The following is a 22,859-nucleotide window of genomic DNA, read 5'->3' on the forward strand; positions in this document are numbered from 1 at the left end:
AACCGTTTCTCAGAACTACAAGGATTCACTGTTCTGAAAAATCTCATTTCACACAACTTCTAGAAAACAAAAATTCATAGGAGGAACTCAAAGGAGGTTTGGAAATTTTTAAAAATAAAAATAAATAGGAAGAAAAATATAAAGAGGAAAGCTGAATATATTCATTCCTCACACTGAAATGGTTTTTAGAACCAAAATGTTAAGGCTTAAGGCTTTGTCTTATTAAAGACAGGCAATTTTAAAAGTAAAATATAAAAACTCCATTCAATATTATTATTCATTTACTTTCTGACAGAAAAATTAGTCATGTTGTAGTAGATCTTAATAGTAACAGAAAAGCTACCACACACTACAGTCTATTGTTCCACTGTAAATTATGTCTACAGAAATATACATTAGTTTCTGGATGTATTACATTTGAGGTTGTTCAAAATAGTTTTTCTTAAAACTACAATTAAACATGAAAAATTTTAAAAGTGGTTTAAAGGTATTAAAATATACACATTTGAATAATACTAAAAATGAGAAAATATACACTCGCCATTAAATATTTTTAAACCAAGAATAAGTACTTGATAAGGAACTAACTGAGTAAATACCACTGATTTGACAAAGAATGTTGGGCTAGGGGAGAGGGAGGAGGGAGAAGAAACGCTAACACCACACTGTTGGCTGGCACAGCAATGGACCTGGCCATTCGGTCTTAGAGTCTGGATTATTAATGGGCAGGAAATGCTTCGTTAACAAGAGCAAGAAAGAATAAAAGCACACGGAGAAGGGAAGTAAACAGGTAATTCCACCCAGCAACCACCCCTGGCAGCCCTGTCTACCCTTATGACAGGGACCAGCAGGGCTGAGGAGCGCCAATGATCACTGGCATGTCCCAAAGACAAGAGCGAGAGGCAGATGCAAAAGCAAGGGCATTAATGGTCCATAAACTGTGAAATCAGCCCCCACGGAGTTCAGAATTGACCATATTTTCATACCATCTTTGTCATCACCTATTTATTTTGTAGGCAGGTAGCTTTGCTCCTTTTAGCACAAATGTTTAAGTCAAATACAAGCATATACTCATTTGCATAGCAAATTTTAAGGGGTGCATTGAATAGCACCCAATTCGTAGTGGTATCCGTACTTTTACAATCAGAATGACATTCGAATCGACCAAATAAAACACTGTCCTATTTGAAAACAGTTAGCTATAAAAGTTTTTGGGATCCGCTTAAAAACAAGGCATGAGTTATTAGCAAAACGTTAAAACCATGAGTGATGCCCTTCTCTGTCGGCCGCGGTCATTCTTCTATCACTTCTAAGACTTTGTAAACACTGTTCTGGAACACGGTGGTGAAGTGCGGCTCGGAGTCCTTCACCAGGAGGTTACATAAGGGCGGCTTCCCAGCGTTGGCGGGGTCCTCCACATCCCAAATCTCGGGCATGCTGCAGCCGGGCCTGAAAGATTCACACACAGGGAACCAAGGGGTGTCAGGAGGCGCAGGTGAAGCAGGGCACACACTGTCTATCCTGCCCTCCCTCCTTTCACCTGCTCCACACCAACTAACTGAGTTTAAACAATCCAATCAGAGTAATTTACACTTGTGTGAGCCGCCCTAAGTCCTCCTTAGAACAAGGAGGCACACAGCAAAGCTAACGCTAAAGAAACAGACCTACAAAGTATGTGAATGCAGTGATGGGGAAAGAGCTTGGTTACCTTCTGCCTCAGCTCCTTACCAAAATGTGCATTTGGACAGTTCGCTCAGCCTCACCCCCACATTTCTAAAATGGGAAATACCCCTGGCTTGGCTGTGTATAAGGATTAATACAGACACTGTATCTGGCATGGTACCCAGCATGTAGGAAGAGGTAATCTATTATATTAATTTTACAAATTTTAATTGGCAAGTATACTTAGTTCATATTTATGCAACTTTCCATAAACTGTATTCCAGAATGAGCCAACTTCAAGAAAATGCAGTAGTGTTAAACTCACATCTTAACTGAACCCATAATTCAATCTTGAAAACAACATATTTTTTTTAAAGAACAGTATAAGTAAAATTGGTATTATGTGATATTTGCCCAAATAAGATTAAGATCTTCGCGATAACTGGAAATTTTATTTTAAATCTAAAATTGTTGGCTTTTGTTACGGTTCACAATTTCCTTTTTTTTTTTTTTGGCTTTTGTATATTGAAGATTTTTATATTATACTCCAAAATATCAGTCTTTTCTTTTAGAGCTTATGACTTTTGTCTTGTTTAAAGAATTCTTCCATACCACACTATCGTGAACACATACATTGTGTATTCTCCCATAAAAGTTTTAAGTTTGCTGTGTACATTTAGACCTAGAACTCATCTGTAATTAATTTCCTGTATGGTGTGAGGTAGAGATTTGATTTTAAATTTTTCCATACAGAAAGCCCAGTAGCTCTTGGTCCAATTATTGCTTATCAAATCCATCCTCACATACCCACTGTTCAGTAAGTGACACATTACTTTCCAATCTATATTGCCTAATATTTATAATCACTAAGTAATCATTGATTCATCAAGGAATAAAAACTGGATGTAAGGTATCTGGTGAAACGCTGTTGAGAAAGAGGATGAACAAATGGCCTCTACGTACCACTCTATAGATTTCTCATTAATAATAAAGGAAAGCTGTCTCCTTAAACTAGAGAGTGGGACATGCTTCAATCACGTGAAGGCACTTAGCTTCACAGATGACAGAACAGAGGGATGTGCACTCCGAGGGGACACGGAATGGGAAGCGCAACCACTTCTCTGCCAAACTGAGCCTAGTCCAGAGGATCGCAGGGCAAGTCACATGTGGGACGTGCTTACAAGACGCTGGCCCCATTCATAAAACAGAAAAGGTGAACGCAAGTTCACAACCTTCTATTCGCTTTGAGAAATTTAAAAAATAAAAACGACAGAAAGTACCAGGAGAAATTATAGAGCGTTGACAACTGCTCATGTTTTGTCATAGTTGCTTCACTTTTTTCTAAGGGAAAAAGCCATTCCCAGCAAGTCCCTTTATTCCCAATGGCAACCCCACTCCCTACTCTCCACCAGGAGGCGGGCACAGTGGCGGAATGCAATCCTTTCTCTTTTCATAGCATCTTTACCTAGAGGTAATCAATCATCCACAAAGTGTCAGAACAGACCTATCAAAACAAAACATGGACGTCAGCGTCCCCTCCAGGCCATCCTCAGAGGTGACTTCTGCAAAGAGCCCAGCACACACTCTGCCAGGCCTTTTTCTTCTGGTTCAGACACAGGCACACGGAGGCCCGGGCATTTACGTGGGCTGATGCCCCCGGGCTGCTTTTACACAAATGAGATTGTTCTGGGACTCCTCCCTGCCAATAAAATGTGGCCCTTTTCCATCTCATTACATAAAGACCTGCTTTACTCTTTTTAATTGTTGCTGGTACTCCTGTGCATTACGTAACCACACTCTTACGGGTGGATGTTTAACTGTTTCCCATGTTACCATAATAAAGTGGTGCTTGCATAAACATTTCTGTGCCTCTATCCTTCTGCAAGCTAAGCTTCTAGAAGCAGCACTATCACCCTGACAAAAGGCTACACAACTTTCACGTTGCCTCCGTCAAAGGGTCTCCACAGGAGGTTTCCACAATGAGTGTTTGTGTGCAGAATGTTTGGTGCACATTTTTGCACACTGTGGCTGACAGCGGATTCTAACAACACTGAGCACACACATGACAGGGCTCGGCTTGTGTACCTTCTCGTTTTCTCCCAGGAGCTGAGGCCAGGCTGTTACCACACTGCAGGCCAATGGCAGCAGAGAGTGAACTACACAGCAAGCAGAAACTCCCAGCTCCTGAGCTCCCCTGCTTGCAGGAGAAAAGAGAGGGCAGAGCTGCCTTTGGGAGACTGTCTGCCCAAGTGTAACATCCTTGGGTCCCTATCAAGTTCCCGAAGTCTCCCCAGGCCAGCCGGCTACATCTTCAAACAGCATCAGTGAAAACCTGAATAATTTTCTTCTGAATTCATGTATTTTAATTTCATGTCAACTGTATTATTGGGACTAATGAGAAAGAAAGCAGAGAACTGAGAGTAGTTAATTAAAAGCTCATCTATAACTCGCATTTGAGTGATTTTCATACGAGTTATTGGAACACGGAGTGTCAAGTAATGAGGAATAATTAAGGCACACAATTAAGCCACTTGTAAATGAGATCATACAATTTAGGGCTCACCCAAGTGCTGGGCATGAACCAAACACTAGATAAGTATTAGCCCCTGTCCTTTCCTCTCGTATGTGAGTTCCCCATTCGCTCCTCTGTTCTGACAGGTTGCTCTGTCCCCGTGGCACGCAGGTGTCTCAGGCCGGCATGGCTGAGCTGGGAGCGAGGGCCCAGGCAGGGGAGAAGGAAGATCCCAATGCAGGTGGAAAGTCTGCCAAGAAACTCAGTCCATCCTATGGCCACGGCAGGCCTCGAGATCAGTCTTTCTCCCCCGCCTCCTCTCTGAGCGCCTGTTTGCTTCCCTATCAGAACGGGAAGCACAGCGTGCGTTTTGTTTCAAGGACTAAGCCCTGAGATTTAGCATCAGTCTGGCTGCAATCTTGCAGCAGATCGAGTGTTGTTTTAGTAATGGAGTGGGGATAACAGGGTAGAGAAAGTCACTTCCTTCACTTCCTGCCTCCCCATTTCTGCTGAACAAACACAAGGGCAAGTCAAGGTCCCCATGGGACTCGAGCACCCCCACCATCCACCTGAGTCTTGGTGCTAGCAGCAAGCTCTGTCTAGACGGGTGATTCACTGCTGATGTTTAGGGTGCAGATTAACTGCCTGAGTAAATTCCTAAGTTGTCTTCTCCCCCCTCATGTACAGAAAGCAGTGCTCTGCTATTAGTACGTGAACTACTACACCCACACACATCCCGGGCGCTCCCACAGCACCTCAGCACCGATCCACACTATTCTGCAAGGGTCCAGGGGAACACGAAGACTCTTGAACCAAGGCTCGTCATTAGCTTGGGTGGGGGGAGGAGCATGAAACATGACATTTCTGTCCCAGGAACCTATAGCTGTCTCAGGCTGGCAGAGCCTTGGGAGTGAGGCCAAGGCACAAAGCAGACCCCAGCACGGTGGAAATCGCCGTCAAAAAATAGAGTACTGCCCGGTGTGGCTCAGTGGTTGAGTGTCGACCTATGAACCAGGATTCCCAGTCAGGGCACATGCCAGGGTTACAGGCTCAGTGCCCAGTGTGGGGCATGCAGATCAAAGATTCTGTCTCATCATGGATGTTTCTATCTCTCTCTCCCTCTCCCTTCCTCCCTGAAATCAATAAAAATATATTTTTTAAAAGGAGTACTTCTGACGGCAGATGTCAGCCCCATCCAGTTATTACAAAGTCCTCATAGAAGTATGAGAAGAGTTAAGAGTTTTTTGTCCTAAATTTACCCAACGAAGTTAGTTAAGATGGGTATACGAATTTCATATACATTCTTATGTTCAAAAAGACTTCAAGCATTTTCTAAAACATGACTCTAAGAACAGTAACATTTTCCATAAACCCTGATTCAAGTCAAGTCACTTGGGACATATTCATAGAAAAACCGTTCAACAATCAACAACTATTCGAGTTTCCTGGTGGGCAAGGCTGACCAACCTTGTCCCAGAATTGTTTTCCCTCCTGAGTCCATATATAATTAGTGTGTCTTAACACCCTTGTATACCACGGAAATACATGGTGAGTAAGTAGGACCAAGCCACTGACACAGCAATCTCCTGAAGGCTTCTGTTCCGCTAAAGAGCAGTGAGAATGAGCAGCATCCCATAAAAATCCCCGGTTTCTGGTGAGACGCTCCCGTCCTTGCTCCGCCGGGAGCCCATGCTTTGGTGTTTCAGCAGCAAGCTGCTGTCATCGGCTGTCCAGCCGCCCAGTGCAGCTAACAGTCCACCGTGGAGCTCACAGTAGCTCTGAGGGTCTTACTAACTCTTGCTGCTTACACCCTTAGGGAGCGACTCTTGAAAACAGGCATTTTTTAAAACGACAAACCCAAGAGCATATGGGTCAGAGTACAGTCAGCCATTTTCCCACTCAAATACGACGTGAAACAGCAGAGAGGTTTTGTCTAAGCTGCAGGGTGGCAGGGATGGTGGGGACAAAGGAGGCCTTGACGCTCAGCGCCTCCCCACGTCATCACAACCAGACTCTCCATGTGGTCTCAGACTCTGCAAGTCTTTTGAGAAAATACATCCAATGTGAAATAAAAGATTTAAAAAATATCACAGGCAAATATTAATAATTCGGGAAATTATCAATCAGCGCCTGTATACTGCCTTTAAGGAAGTGTACATGGGCCAATCATTATAAAGAAACAGATATCTGTAATGACAGAAGGAAAAAACTCCAATTCAAACCATTACCTTACAAATATTTCCCCTTATACTTTGCTAAATGCTGTATCTCCCGCACGACTTAATGAAGCACTTGCCCAGGAGCTGACCTGACGTTCATGGCTCGTGGTCACCAAACATGTACTCACTTGGATCTCCTCACGCACCACGACTCTTCCAGGATGTAGTAATTCACTTGTAACTTGACCAGCTCTCGCTTCACTTCTTCAGCTGCTTTCCGGCTATACATCGAGTACACTATTTTCGTTCTGGCTCTTTAAAGAAAAATAATCGAGCAGAAGATTGTGAGATTAAAAGGGGCTGGGAGAAGGCGCCAGGGAGGCTGGGCCAGGAGACGCCCCACAGGAGCCCACTCAGGGCATCGGGAGGGAGGTCGAAAGGAAAGGGGAGGAGGGGACACCGGACCTGGGAGAGGGGTTCCCACACTTGGGCTTTCTGGCTGTTTGCTTGGCTTTGTTCTAACGCGTCACTCTCACAAGTAAGAGGGGGTGGGATGCGCTACAGAAGCACAAGATGGGCTCCTTCGCACTGCACCGGCCCAGCCCTGACCCTGACAGTCAGTGGGCAGTGGCTCTCCATTTCGTCCCTAGGTTTGTAAAAGCTAAAATTATTCAATATACTGCTCTGGAAATGAGCTTGCCAGGAATAATTTTTTTTTAATCATGAAAAGCTTTTTATTTATAAAATGTATATCCCACTGTTATTACTAGGATTCACCCAGTCCCTTAAGAAAGGAATAACTTGACCTACCCTAGGAAATGCACGGAAATGGAGTCTATTTCCTTTTCAAAGAGAGCATACTTTATGTTTTTAAGAAAAAAACAGTAAAAAACAAAACACAAAATCATTTTAACAGGTTATACTGGTGAAAACCAGAATAAAAGCCTCTTTGAATGGAATTCCATAAAAATGGGCCATGAGAAAACCTTCATAGAAGCTATAGGCTAAGGAGTCTCCGGGAGCCGAGGAGGACGAGTAATAACCTAAAGTTTGGGATTCGTGACCCGACTGGGCTGACACGCGGGGACTTCCTCAGCGCCTGGTGAGATGATGAGCCCAGAGGGTGGGCTGCACTGCCCTATGGAGCCTCACGTTTTGCAAGTAACGCAGCATCTCACCAGCATTCCTCCCACCTCTGTAAGTCCCAGCTCACCACGTCCTCCCTGAAACCTTATTCTGCTGGCCCCCGCACTGTGAGTATGAAAATGTGTTTTCAGGGCGAGAACTGTGTACCTCAGTCCTGCATCTTCATAATGTGGATGGTTGACAACGGGCCGAAGTGCCGAGAGTTTCACACTCGCCATCGTGGGCATGGCGCCCGCAAACACCGCGTCTGCAAAGCAGGAGCCACTTAGGAGGACACTCAACTCAAAGACGCGGAGCCCAGCTGGAGGAGCTGCAGCCCGGAGAGGCGGTCACTTAACCACCAGGGCAGGGCCAGGGTGGAGTCCGACGGCTGAGAAAGTAGCAGCCGGCACTCCGCTCCGTGAGGCCTTCTCCTCAGGAGACAGAGCCTCATCTTCTCCTATCGAGGGGTTTTGTGTTTTGTTTATTGTAAACATCTTGGGTATCTTTCCTGATTCTAGGAAAGAAGTAACAAACTGACTAAGAAACTTTTATAGCACCAAAAAATTCTGAAGATGATTTCATATTCAGTCATTTGATACTCGGATGACAACAAAATCTCCCTCTTTAAACATAAAGATCCCATGAGTTCATTTCAAGAAGGAATTTAGCTAAGATTAAAAATTAATGAAGAAAACAAGCATAAAAATTATTTTAAATTGTGGCACGTAAAACTTTAAAAAGCTGGAATGTATGGAAAATAGCAAAATTAATTACTAAAAAATAAGCCTCGCATCTCCTTTGCAAACCACTTAAGCAAGATTGACACCGTGCCCGGCCCGCGTGGCTCAGTGGTTGAGAGTTGGCGTCTGAACCAGGAAGTCATTGTCCCATTCCTGGTCAGGGCATATGCTAGGGTTGTGGGCTCAATTCCCAGCATGAGGCATGCAGGAGGCAGCCGATCAATGGTTCTCGCATCATCGATGTTTCTATCTCCCTCTCCTTCTCCCTTCCTCTCTGAAATCAATAAAAATATATATATATATAAAAAAAAGATTGACATCTTCCTTCTGGATAATCCATGAGCAGCACTGACTAGAAAGAAAGAGTAAAGCTATTGGCAGTTACTCGGGTTCAGGGTTTTGCAGTGCATGGAAAATTTGGGAAAAACACTACTTTTCTTTTTACCTGGTTTGGTACTATATTTGATCCATTCTATAAGTTCTTCTTGTGGCAAATTGCTGAATTCCCCTACAATATTCCACTGGGTTTGCAGATTTGCAGAACCTTGTATCGACATTGCTGCTAACAGAGCAAAAACAACAGCACCCGGGTGTACTTTGCAAAAGAGCCATCCAAAGAGCTGCAACCAAGTCAAAGACACACGGGCAGTTAACTGTCAGTAGGAAGCAGCATGTTTCCAACACACACACGTTCTTCCCAGAGAACAACACAGTCTCTGCGAGGCCCCGATAAAGCATGGATTACCCCACGGAAAAGTTCCAGAAACAGTGCCTTACCTGTCTCGAGCAGATTAGGGAAGCCATGACACACATGTGTGGTGTCAGAAAGAGTTTCAGTCTCATGATTAAAATACCAAGGGCTGTGTAAGCGACCAGCTGCAGGGCATGGTACACCAGCTGGAAGGAAAGGAGACAGGTTCATTCCTACTGTCTGTGACATTTGAGACGATAGCGTCAAAACGGTGGACACACAGAAAAGGGTACTGCTTCTTAGTTACACTTTCATTTCTGAAATAAACAAGCCTTCACATTCACTGTCCAACTTCTCCCCTCTGTCTGGGGGCTCAAATTCCGTCATGGAGGCACGTTTCTGAATCTACCTCTCGCTACCAGGTCCCGGTGGGAGTAGCAACCAGAAACAGCTACGGTTCAAGCTCCCAGCGCTCTGCCCTGGCCCAGCCATCAGGTGGGAACGTGCACTGCAGCGTCACTAGCTGCAGGCGCCAGGCTTGTGCTGAGAGAGCAGATCGTAGAGGCCTCATCAGAAGGAAAAAAGGGTAATTCTTATAACTGAGTGGGGTGGCAGAAGTTAACTAGACATATTGTGATCATTTCGAAATGTATGTACATTCAAATCATGTGTTGTAGCTCAAACTATAATATGTTATATGTCAATTATATCTCAATTTAATAAGAAGAGTAAGAAGGGGGAAAACCCAGGCTGAATCACCAGGAGCCGGGAGGAGCAGCAGTCACAGCTCCGAAGCCCGGGCAAGGTGAGCGAGGGGACAGCAACCCCAATCCCCGCGCCTCTGAATGGCTCCAGAAATGAACGCCACCACCGTGAGGTCTCACAGGGGACCAAGTGAGTTTCCTACTTAACAGTGACCCGTCCCGCTGGTCGCATTCTCAGCAAACACACGCAGGCCTCGTCTACAGATGAGCAGTGACATTACTAATAAACTCAGAAGGTGGGACTAGGAACAAAGTCCAAATATACACAAACATTAAGCCTTTACCTCTCCGTGCTCACACTGGTGGTTCCTGCAACGGGAAAAGAAACACTACTATTAAATCACCGCGGAAGCACTTCCTTCAATTGTTTGCATCTTTATCTTACAAATGTGAGTTTTACAGCTCCTATAACAGTCCCTCAGGGCGCATCTATGTAAAGCAAAATAACTAACAGTGATAAGCCCAAGCCGTGGCTGCAGCCCTCTAAGACAGTTTCTTGGGAAAGAAATGGCAATGCTGCTCGTGCCGTAGTCTTGATGCCATGGGCGTTTATCAGGCCGACGGGACACGCGGGGAGCCAGCCCTCACTGCGGCCGTCCCAGCAGAGCGGACTGAGAGGAGCTCCGAGGCCTTCGGTACCAAACCCTGCCTCCCTCCCCCATGCTCCCTCAGCTCCCCCTGAACTGTAGCTGCTACGGAGACCATTTAGGAAGCCACATAGGAGATTTTTTCAGCAGCATCTCTGGAATACAAATAGCCTCAAAATCCCATCTTTAGCTTTGACAGCTTGAACTTCCCGAGGAGGATGTGTGCATGAAGGCTCACACATCCTCCTCCGACCCCACCCGGCGCTCGCCCTACAGATGCCTTCACAGTCCTGACAGCAACCTTAAACATGGGAATCCGGGGACGCCACACCCTGCCCAGACCCTCCACTGGGTCCTCCAGTAACGAAGAAACTCAAATCCCTAACACGCTGCCCAGCGTCTTCCTAAGCCGGGCCCCACTCCTCATCCTTGGGTCACATCCCCTCTTGATCACCAAGCTCTAGTCACACAACTCATGTGGCTCCTGCCAACCCAGAGGCGCCCTGACCCCCCATTCGGTCCCCGTCCTTGATCACTCCCACATCATCTCCCTGTTTTACCGCCTCATACAAGACACACTGTCATGGGTTTATTGACTATCATCTCTCCCCTACGAAACGAACCCTTCAGGAGGACAGGGTGCAAATCCATGCACACGCTCCATGTCACTGAGCACAGATGACCCTGGACGTGGCGTGGGGAACAAGGTGGGAAATGCCCTTTGCCCCCATGCAGCTTACACAAAAGGGGAAGGAGTGGGAAAGCAAAGGAAGGGGACCCGGTACTCACATCCCATATTCAATCGTCTCTCCCGCCCACTCCCCTTCTACACTGGCGTCCGACTCGGGCACTCATGCCCAATGAAGTGTCAGTGCGCCAGCCCTCAAAGCCCTGCCCTGCTCCGGTGACCCCGCTAGCCCCGTGGGCTCTGCAGTTACTTCCGCAGCCAGCGGTTCTCCCAGGGCCGCTCTGCGTCTGGACAGGCCCGCCCTTCTCCTCCAGAGCTGCCTCACAGCTGTGGCTTCGTGTCTTGTCATCTGTACAAACCTTCAAGCTCTTCGGGAAAAACTCTGTCTCCAATGGAGAGAAATGTTGGCATTTATACCAGAAGCCTTTCCTGCCCTCCTGCCCCCCACCTCTCCCCACCCCCCCACCCCCGCCAAAGGCTCCGGGAATAAACACGGCCACAGCCACAGCCACGGCCACGGCCACAGCCGTTTCTAAATGAGAACGAGGACTGTCTCGGGGTACGTGCGACCATTTCTCTCTGGTTGGTAGAAACTCGCAGGTGAGAGAATAAGACTGTATGTGTTCAAGTTATAAAAGAAAATACAAACACATAAACTTCACCATCTCTATCCCTGCCCCAAAACTCCGACAAAAGTGTGGATGTCGAATTGAAACTTCCTTTACTCCGTCCTCCAGTCCATGCTCTCAGTCATTAGTTTCATCCTTCCAGATCCTTCCTATGCACAAATAAGTGTACACAATCTTCCTATTTTAAACAAAAGTAGAACCATCCTATATACAGTTTTGTAACTTTGTATTCAATGACATGTGATGGAAATATGTCCATGAAGACAGCCAGCACCCATCTATGCCTGGGTCCTAATTAAGCCAATCCCTTCCTTGTGGACACTGGGGTTGTCCCCACGGTTCACCGAACACCCCCACACGCGCATCTCTGTGCATTATCTCTGCGTTGCTGTGAGCACGGAGAGGATGCGCTGGCATGGAGAGAAGTGCTGGCTGGAGCACAGCCCCACCGTCCGTTTCGCTGTGCCGTCAAACTTCCAGAGGTACAGTATTTAAGCACAAATGGTGATGCACACAGAGAATCAGAAAGGGGTGATGGTGAAGAATAACAAGCAAGAGACAGGAATCTACTCAGGAATGACGGTCAGGGAGGGCTTCCTGAGGAGGTGGCATTATGTAAGGATTAAAGGCGTTGGCCATACAAAAGAGCCAGGCTATGGGGCCGGGGGAGGGGCAGGTATGGGCTGGGCGGGACCACTGCCAAACCGCAGAGGCAGGGAACCACTGCCTGCTCAGGGGCAGAAAGGGAAAGGAGAATTCGTTCTTCTCTCAGTTGCCAGTAATAGGTTTTTATCATTTTTCTTATTTATTGAAATTCTTTATATGAGACTAGAGGCCCTGTGCACGGCATGTGTGCACTGGTAGGGGGTGTGGCCTATGGGGACTGCCCACTGTGGGAGCACTGCTCATCCCGGTCAGTCGGGCGGCACTCCCACTGTGGGAGAGCACTGACCACCAGGGGGCAGCTCCTGCATTGAGCATCTGCCCCCTGGTGGTCAGTGCACGTCATAACGCCTGGTCGACCAGTCGTTCTGCCGTTTGGTCGCTGGGCTTTTATTATATAGGATGGCCCTTAGTCCCTTGTTCTTATATTACAAATAGTTCCCCCAACTCGTCTTTTTCTTTGAACAATGCTTATAATATCTTACCAAACCCAAGTATGTATCTGGACAACCTTGTCATCTTTTCTTCTAGCTTACAGGTTTTTATGTCAGACTTAACAAGGCCTCTCTAATCCTAAAATTAGAAATGTAATCTCTCGGTTAATTCTGAAGTTTCATTTTTTCCCCCTGAATCTTTGTTCCATTCGAAATTTATTTTGCATAGAAAGTGCGGTATGGATCCAGTTTTAAATTTCCCTGCTCTTCTCTGGTCCTGAAACCATCGACAGAATCATAGTTTCCCTGCTAAACCGGAGCACAACAGTGTCCCTCAGGCACAGACCATGTGCAGGTCGTGTCGGCCTGGGCTGGATCGGGCGGGGCCTGGCATGTGGATAGGGATGTGCTGGGCTCTGCACAGGTAAGAAATAACGAGAAAAACAAAGAAGGAATGACAACCGGGGAAAGGATGATTAGCAAATATCGGGTATACAACACGGAACGATGCAGTTAACACACTGTAAGGATCTACTTTATAATAAGTGGAGGAAGCAGCAACATTATTAATAGTATATTTACCTTAGATGTGTCTGTGGTTTAGTTAAGACACCCCACATGTCACTAATGATCTGCAAAAAGATTTTAAACACTTTAGAATAGCTGTTTGGGGAAAAGCAGAATTTTAACTAAAGTGTCTTCTGAACTTTCAAACTTTTACTTAAATAAAAGTATGAAGAGAAAACTCAGAAAGTAATCATTACGACGACACAATCTTGCATCTGTAGAGTTCTTGAGCATATCAACACCCGACAACCTGGCAGATTTCACTGTCCTCATTCTGTAAACGAGCAACCAGCTCACTCAGATGGATGAAGCGGCCTCCTGGAAGGTGATGGAGCCTTTTGCTGGGCCTTCAAACCGGTCCTCTGGCTCCCGATCCACACTCAGTGGCTTCTACCCTCCAGGCCTTCCCTTCACACAGACACATGTGACTGAGAATTGCCTTTTCATACTGAGCAGTCCCTGGGCGGCCGTGCGGCCTGAAAAGCCATCCCCGGCACCATGTCCTCTATGCCACTAACTGGGGTTCACCCAGCTCTTGAAGAGCCACCGGCTGCTGCCTGAGTCTACAGCACTTTCCTAATTACTTTGGATCAATTCTGGTCCAAGGTCCTGCCTCCTGGAATTAGCCATAATTCTAAGGAGCCAAATGAATGTAATCTTATTTCCAAGTGGCAGGCTTTTAAATATGTGAAATACCTATCCTCTTTCCAGTGGAATCTTCCTGCTTCAATCAAACATCCCCACTTCCTTAGCCCAACCTGGCTTCGTCACCTGCAGCCACCCACATGGTGTCTTTCCCTGCCTCCTGGGTTGCCGACATCTAGTATTTTTTACTTCCTTCTGGGTGCGGACCCACATAAAGTGCGCAGAAGGCGAAGGAAGCAGAGCCTGGCAGACAGCAGCACTGACCGGCCGCGAACTGATTGGATGTGGACTGGGCTGAGGCTCCAAGCGGGGTCCTGCACACGCAGCTGGGGAGGAAGGTGCGCGGTCCCATCCCCGCTGCCCCTAGCTTTCCCGTGGACATGAGGTGAGGCTGGAGCAACCTCTCTGATCTTCCGATTCCACATCTGTCCAAATGGGGACAATAACGTCTGCGTACCCCACGGGGCTGTCAATTAACCAGCTGAAATAACGCACGTGACATGTTTGGGGGAAGTACAGTACATCATGTGATTGACAATTATAGTGCAGAATATTCTACAAATATGCAACATTGTGTTAAAACAGACACCGCTAGCTACAGATGAGAATCTATCACCTATTATTCTATTACAAATTAATCTCAATTCATTCTCTTAAAATGCCTACGGTTACCTCCACAAACTCTTAAAGAAAAAGAGAGACCATCACACCCGCTCTTTGCTAAAGACTGCAACTTCCCTGCCCTGATCTGTATCTGGGCTTAGAGTTTCAATATCAAAGCCAAGTTGGGAGTCTAACCATTTTATTGAGTTTAATAATATATTGGTAATATTCTATTTTTCCTTTTGATTAATAATAAATCCAATCCAGGAGTTAGTGAACACTGCGCAGATGGCTTACAAAAGCATGTGTTAAAGATTTTAGGAAGCTACTACATAAGAGTTAAAGCAAGTCAGCAATAATTTACACTGGCGGAAACCATTGTATCTGGGTCAATAAGGTCTCTTTGATCTTGTCTTTCAAATACATGACTATCAAACCTGAGCCACCCTTTCGCCAGGTCTATTTCCAGCTGGCAGACAGAGGGATGTTTTAAGGGTTATAAATGTTCGTCCAAGGCTATTAGTAACTGTTGTGCTGGATTAACATGTAGCCCAGCACACTCACCTCCTGGTAGGAACTGGAAAAGGCTTTACAGTGAGAAAGAGCTCCTAGTGGCGAACATACCTTTCTGACGATCGCAGCAAACACCACAAGGACCACTGGAAGCAGCAGTGTCTTCGTGTACCTCAGTGGAGTCTGAAATTCACAGGGAGGCTTTGTTATTTTGAACAGACAAAATTTCATTTCAAATAATGAACTAAGTGAAGGGAAACACGAGCATGCACCCAGCCAAGGCCCAATCTAACCACGGACTCCCATTATACAAATGAAGACGCGTTTCCATAGAAACAAATTTCCCCAAAGTGTTGAACTGAAAACACTAACAGATCCAGTCCTCACATGTGAACGTGTAAAATGTGATGAGAGAGATGACTGTTCACCCTCTGCACCAACTGCCCTAACTACAGGGCCGCCTAACGTTCACCTGCAGTCAGCACGACTCCTTCAAACGGCCCGGGCTTTCCCTGTGCATTTTGTGAGGGAACCTTAGCCAGGCCTGGCTGGCGTGGCTCAGTGGTTGAACATGGACCTATGTATGAACCTGGAGGTCACAGTTCGATTCCAGGTTAGGGCACAGGCCCAGGTTTCGGGCTTGATCCCCAGTAGGGGGTGTGCAGGAGGCAGCCGATCAATGATTCTCTCTCATCATTGATGTTTCTATCTCTCTCCCTCTCCCTTCCTCTTTCTGAAATCGACAAAAATATATTTTAAGAAATAACACCTTAACCATGATCCCATCTCTCTCTGTCTCTCTCTCACACACACATACACAAACACACACACACTGACCAATATTTACAAAAAGAATAAGACATTTTGGCATTTCCTTTATAACAGATTTTAAAAACTACTGAAAAAACTTCACTAACAAAGGCTGGCACGTTGCAATCCTATACACCTTTCAATAATTTGAGGTCACAGTCTTAAACAATCCTGAACTTGAAATTTCTAAATCGCAATTGATTTGCTTGTCACCAATGCTTTCCCTCACAAGACAATTCCATACTATTTAAAAAAAGAAACACGTTTCGTAGATAATAAAATATCATAAATCAGGGCCACCTGGGTGGTATAAAAAGACACAAATATATGTATGTTTGTTGAACCAAACCAGCTCACAAAGTACTGCAAATTCTATTTTCTATAAAATACCATTAAGATAGCAAAGTGCTTTGCTGTGCACGTTGTCTCTCTGCAGCATGCTGCTCATGCCCAGTAGCTATGGTACCAAGGAGGGAGTCATCTGTTCGGGAACATTAGGCGACACTGCAGGCTTGTCTCTCACTCCACTACACCACTCCCTGGTTTCCTTCTAAACATCTGAGTACAGGTTTAACAGAAAACTGATGTGGGATGAGAACTTGTATAAATCGTATTTCAAAGCAACGCGATCATTCACACACACACACCACAAAGCGAGGGCAGTACAGTGTAGGAGCCTGAGCTCCCTGGACGAGTGCTTTGCCTGGAAGAGCCGCTGGAAGGAAGGCCTCTGTGTTTACTCCTCAGGCCGCCGCCTGAGTGCAGGGTTCTGCACTGATAAGTGAGAGAGCACCCAGAGTCCAGGGAGCCGTACCAATGTCACTGGGACAGCTGCCTCTAAGCTGCCAGGTTGTCCTTTTCCTTCAAACCCAGACGACAGCACAGCGGGCAGAGTATAAATCACAGGAACACCCTTTCTGAAAAACGAGTGACACACAACCCAAAGGGCAGACTAGAAACCCTATCTTACCTCCTTCTCCATGAAGTCAAACTCCGCTGCACACGTATACAGTAAAGTATCGAAATCCTTGTAGCTGAAGAATTTTGATGTTAGTAAATTGCCAATATGAGCCTAGTAAGGAATAAAACAAGGTACCATTAGGTTAGGCCATTGATTGTAATAATTCATTTTATTCTTAAAAGTACCTAAAAGTAGTTTTCACTACATGATAGAGCTTCCTGTTCCCATACAGTGAGCTTTTGTTAAACAACAAAGCACTATGCCTCCAACTTCCCAGTTCCTTCTTTCACTGACAAGGAAGCTCCAACAGCACCCTGGCTTCCACAGTCAATCATCAGCAAACCAAAGCCTTTTACCCCGGGTTTTCCTTGCTCAGTGAGCTGACCCTGGTGCCCTATACTGCACACCACTGCCTCTGCCAAGGCCACGGGACGGGGGCCTGGTGACACACAGACACTCTGTCACCCATCAAAGGACAGCGTGCAACACAGTAAAGGAAAGGACACATCAACTCAGGTTTCTGAAAAGGGACTGGAGACTTTCTGCAAGAAGCAGGAGACGGGCAGGCTGGGAACAGATGCACTCTTCGGACACCTGTGTAACCTTTATGTTACCAAGTGCTCTCACTCACCTCACCTCACCTCCCCACAAAGCCATGTGAGAAAGGTAGATTATTTTCACTTAAATGAGACATTTGCCAAACTGCCAATTCCTTATTGTCTTAAAAAGGGAGAATGAAGAAAAGGGGGGAACTGACATCTAAAACAAAGCCTAACTAAAATCCCAAGTGGTATCCAGATGACAGGGGGTCAGGGTGAGGAGGAACTGAAGGGTGGTGGGGGCATGCTCAACAATTTCAAAGCACTTTCTTTTGCTGGAGAAGAAATGTGTGCCAATGGCTTTAAGAAATCAATAGAACAAATAGCACCTAACACAGCCTAAGAAAACTGTGTCCAATGAAAAGGAGAGAAAATCTAAAGAGTAAGAAAAATAGTTGGGAAATTTCAAATAAAATGCAAGAAATAGGCCCAACTGTAATGATAATTGTCTGCCATATAAATAAAGAGCTTACTTCACTAATTAAAGAACAGCTGCTCAAATTGGGTTTAAGGGGAAAATAATCCAATATTATATTGTCTATGCAAGACATACTTAAAACCAAAGTCTACAGGAAGGCTGAAAATAGAAGAGAACAAGATACACCAGAGACTGAACCAAAGACGCCAAGGTCAGCGACTATGATGTCTCACAAAACTGAATTCAAGCAAGATGATATGGAAGAGAACGGCTAGTATCATACACTGACAAAATGAATAGCAAAGCACGATCATACCAATCATGAGCATATTTACATTTAACTTTATAGATTCAGTTTGTATAAAAGAAAACAACCACCTGGCTGGTGTGGCTCAATGGTTGAGCATCAACCTATGAATCAGGAGGTCACAGTTCGATGCCCGGTGAGGGCATATGCGCCCCAGGTTGCAGGCTTGATCCCCAGTAGGGGGTCTGCAGGACGCAGTCAATCAATAATGCTCTCTCATCATTGATGTTTCTCTCTCTCTCTCCCTCTCCCTTCCTCTCTGACATCAATAAAAATATATTTAAAAGAAAACAACCTAAAAACTGTAGAGGAAATAGGTAAGTGGACAGTGTTCAATAGAGATGTTAAATATTTACGACTAAAATAGAAAAGGCAGACAAATGTTAATATAAAATCTGAATAATACTACTAATAGGCACACAAACATAAAATACAAACTTCACAAAGAGAGAATACATGTTATCCTTGAACAAAAGTAAAATGTTTCAAAAAAGTTCACATGCTATGCTGCAATAAATTTCAGTCATATAGTACTAATTGTATGTTTTTAATCACAAATACAATAAAATCGGAAAATGATAACTATAAAGGGCTTTAAAAATCCTTCTGGCTAGAAATTAAGTAACATAAAACTTAACCTCAAGGTTAAAAAGAGAATCATAAAATAGTTCATTGTAAGAGACACACAAAAAGTCCTGCTTGTATGGAAATTTATAGCTTTAATGTATTTATTGGAAAATAAGAGAGGTTGAAAACAAAGGAGCCACACACTTTCCCTCAAGCATCAGAAAAAGCTACAGAACAAGCCCACAGCAGCGAGAAGGAAGATGACAGAATTGGTGACAAAGGGAAACACAATAAAGCCAAACAGGTGGTGCTTGAAAATATGAATATATAACATCAATCCAAATCCAAACAGGAATTTAAATAAAACAGAAAAGCCCATTTCACACATATGCAAAACTTCAGCCTGAATCAACACCTAACTCGTCTGTCTTCCCCAGTGAGGCGACAAATTCTACAAACCTAGGACGTGGGCTCTCTCACTTTTCTCCCTGCTCACTGTCCACATCCTGGTGACTCAATCACCTCTGCTCCCGCCTCCCAGCTGGCTGCTAGGAGCCTCCCTGACCCGCTGTGCCTCAGTGCTGGTGCAGCCACACTGTGTCTCCCGCAGCGGGCACTACTCCTGCAGCCACACTGTGTCTCCCGCAGCGGGCACTACTCCTGCAGCCACACTGTGTCTCCCGCAGTGGGCACTACTCCTGCAGCCACACTGTGTCTCCCGCAGCGGGCACTACTCCTGCAGCTACACTGTGTCTCCCGCAGCGGGCACTACTCCTGCAGCCACACTGTGTCTCCCGCAGCGGGCACTGCTCCTGCAGCCACACTGTGTCTCCCGCAGCGGGCACTGCTCCTGCAGCCACACTGTGTCTCCCGCAGTGGGCACTACTCCTGCAGCTACACTGTGTCTCCCGCAGCGGGCACTACTCCTGCAGCCACACTGTGTCTCCCGCAGCGGGCACTGCTCCTGCAGCCACACTGTGTCTCCTGCAGCGGGCACTGCTCCTGCAGCCACACTGTGTCGTAGCCGCGTGGACTTGCTCCTCTCTCCCACCATTCCATGTCTTATCAGTTTTGTGTCTCTAGGGTGCACTCTCCTGCCAGCCACTCAGCAGGTACACACTGAATGGTGAACACATTTAGACTACAGGGTTATACTTTTAGAAATCTTTCCAGAGGTTCTAGACCACCCATTAGTAGCCTAATTGTTTTCAATCTTTTTTCAGCAGAAACTTCCCTTGTTCATAGGAACCTGTATCCATGTGCAACGTATAGGAGATGAAAGCTAAACTGCCCGGTGAAAGGGGGCGGGCAAGGGGACCGAAAAGTGATGGGCCCCAGGGACGCGTCCACAGAGGTCCCAGGACTTCAGAGCCCAGTTCCCGAACCATGGCATCAATCCGCTAGCGCGGGACAAAGAACAGCCAATTGCTAGTAAAATAAATTACAGAAAACATGTGGTTTACTTTTACTCTTTCCATGTTGGTTCTTGTGTTTATTCTTTTTAAATTTAATTAACATGCTTACTAAATAGCACAGTAAAACAGCCAAAGCAAAATTATGCTAGGAAGGGTCCTTAATTCATGTCATAAAGCAAAATTCTCCTTATATATTCCCTCCCACCCAAAACCCAAACCAAAACAGAACAACAAAACTCACTTAATAAAACTAACTTGGAATCAATTACATATAAAGGCTCATAAATAAACTTTTCACAAGAACTGACCAGAAAACCGAGGGGAAGAAAGAAAAGGCTATATAATATGACCAACAGGTGAAGGGGCTCTGAAGACAGCACCTTGATTGTGACAAGAGGGGGTTACAGGGAGACCAGGGAGAAACCAGGACTCACAGGCCTCAGAACATGCGCTTAGGTCTCTAGAGCTTGCGCACCTTAACATTTTATCATCTGGGCGGGAGATGGGAGGAGGGGATTAATAGACGGGGAGATGGGGGCATCTGCAATATTCTCAACAATAAAGATAAATTAAAAAAACTATAATCTTTGTGATATGGAAAAGACCAATATAACAATTCTATCGAGAAATTAATTGTAAAGAATACAGACTACACATAGTCATATTTACCTTCTACTATAATAAATAGATAAAATAAAGATGAATAGACTTCATCTTGGAATCTGGTTTAAATGGTGGTATTTTAATAACCCAAATAATTTGTTTTTAGCCTGTTTGATTCTTTTCAAGTCTTTCAAGTTTAAGCGAAAATGCACTTACATCATCTGCAATGCCAAAGATTTTAGATGTCAAATACTTGAGTATGACAGTTCCAAATAACCAAAAACATCCTTGGATGACCTTCAAAAGAAAAGCACAACAAAACAAAAACTAGCTGATGCTCTGCATAGCCATTTCAGAGACAGCCCAGGAAGAAAAAGTGCTTTTATCACATGCTAAATAAATAACCGCATCCAAGAGAAAATTTTTTAAAAAATGCACATTAAATTAATGTTCCTCTAAAATCCAGGGGCTATCACTAAAAATATAGACATATAACTTATTATAAAAAGTAATATACTATACAGAAGATTTACACAGCAATTGTAGTTAAAGTCCCCCTCTACTAACAGTTTCTTACACATGCACCACGCCTTAGGAAAAAACATGGACAATAAATAAAACTGGAATTCTTTAACTACCTATCAAATATTAACCTTAAATTGGGTCATGAGAGGGCAATTTGGTACCTGAAATTGAGCCCTAATGTGTAATAAAACTGTAAGATTGCCTGGATTGCATAGATCATTTTGTTAAAAGTAAAACATAAAACCTATGGCATATTTTAGAGAGGGAAAATATATGTATTGAAATAGATTGATTCTTACCCATAAACTAAGTTCAGATACATTTATTTTGAGAAAATGTGGTTTCATTGCCAGCACACCCTACATGGAGAAAGTAAGATAGCATACAGTTAATACTTATAAATCCAAGTGTCAGAAAATACTTCTAAATAATAAGACTTGCAAGACTCTAAAATCCAGCACACTGTCAATGTTCCATATAACATCACCACAAGCTCACTGACTTCAAGAACTAGCCCATTTTAACCAAAGTAGATTAGGTCAGTTAGCGACTTTGTGAAGAATCACCATGTATTAATTTTTATGAGTGATTTTATATCTCTGACTCACCTAAGAATCAAGAAGTATAAAACAAATTCAGAATTTCAGACAGATGCCTTACAGTAATAAGATTTTTCTTAAGTTAAATATTATTAACTCTTAGGATAAACACGTCCAAGTATATGATAGACTCCAAAAATATAATACCCTATCGTGATCCAAATCTACTTCAAACTTGGCAAAAATATGGTTAGAGATCAAAACATAAACACATGAACCCAAATTAAATCTTTTCAGAAGTTTCAGAATATCTGCAAACAAGTTTCAGAATATCTGCAAACACAAAATGTGTTAAGATTCACGTTTCAAAGTGATAACTATAAATAAAAATAGGCAAATGTTTGTTTATGGTTAAATATGCAAAAACATGCTATATTCTGTAACTGTTAGCATTACGTGTTTTTATACAACAAAAATGTGAAACATCTATACATAAATACGCATCATTCATACCTACGACACCCCTCAATGTCGAGCACCCAGTAGGAGACCCAACACACTGCAGTGCTCAACTGAACGAAGAGAAGTTCCCTGCACTTGTGCTCAGGTGAGATGGGACTGGCATGCATCTTCCGTTCAACTGCTTCCCTGGGCACAAGTGCCAAGAGTCATGTACTTTAGCCTCAGTGACAGCAGGACTTGCCCATGCACACATGTAAAATAGAGAACTGAGCACGTTTTCACATTTCCCAATTACAAACACAATTCACTAACCATAAGAACTATCATTAATCTCAGCAAACTCAGCTAATGAGGTTTTTTGTCCTTGTTGGAAACACAGCATCACCTCAAGCTAAGTGCTACTTTCTGTGACTACGTATCCTCAGGCCACACAACCTGAAAGGGTGTTGGTCCAGATTGGAGGGAAGCAGACCTTGGGGAATAAGATCTTAAATAAATGTTACTTGTAAAATGGGACAAAGAGATAGGAGGTTCCAATGTGCTAATGGGTCCTAGAAATCCAGAAAGCCAGAATGCCCTGCACCTTAAATGATTATTCAAGAAGTAGAACACGTTTCATTTAAGACAGGACAATATGTGCTGGTCTTCCAGAAACCTACCTAGACTAA

At 44.5% G+C, this 22,859-nt stretch overlaps 1 protein-coding gene across 1 annotated transcript in view; it reads right to left on the reverse strand.

The window, feature by feature from the left end:
- Positions 1–990: 990 nt before the first annotated feature.
- Positions 991–22,859, reverse strand: part of DPY19L1 (dpy-19 like C-mannosyltransferase 1) — a 55,556-nt gene continuing 33,687 nt past the window's right edge. Inside the window, exons 12-22 of the mRNA XM_070424774.1 lie at positions 21,490–21,549; positions 20,882–20,962; positions 16,766–16,867; positions 15,097–15,168; positions 13,240–13,289; positions 9,941–9,965; positions 8,979–9,098; positions 8,647–8,821; positions 7,627–7,726; positions 6,522–6,647; positions 991–1,449 (exon numbers count right to left, since the gene is read on the reverse strand). Of these exons, the coding sequence (XP_070280875.1) occupies positions 1,293–1,449; positions 6,522–6,647; positions 7,627–7,726; positions 8,647–8,821; positions 8,979–9,098; positions 9,941–9,965; positions 13,240–13,289; positions 15,097–15,168; positions 16,766–16,867; positions 20,882–20,962; positions 21,490–21,549 (1,068 nt within the window). The 3' untranslated portion in view covers positions 991–1,292. The remainder of the gene's footprint in view (positions 1,450–6,521; positions 6,648–7,626; positions 7,727–8,646; positions 8,822–8,978; positions 9,099–9,940; positions 9,966–13,239; positions 13,290–15,096; positions 15,169–16,765; positions 16,868–20,881; positions 20,963–21,489; positions 21,550–22,859) is intronic.

This window comes from Myotis yumanensis, unplaced genomic scaffold (assembly GCF_028538775.1).
Source record: "Myotis yumanensis isolate MYYU_CA2020_CCGP unplaced genomic scaffold, mMyoYum1.0.hap1 SCAF_9, whole genome shotgun sequence".
Classification (NCBI taxonomy): Eukaryota; Metazoa; Chordata; class Mammalia; order Chiroptera; family Vespertilionidae; genus Myotis; species Myotis yumanensis.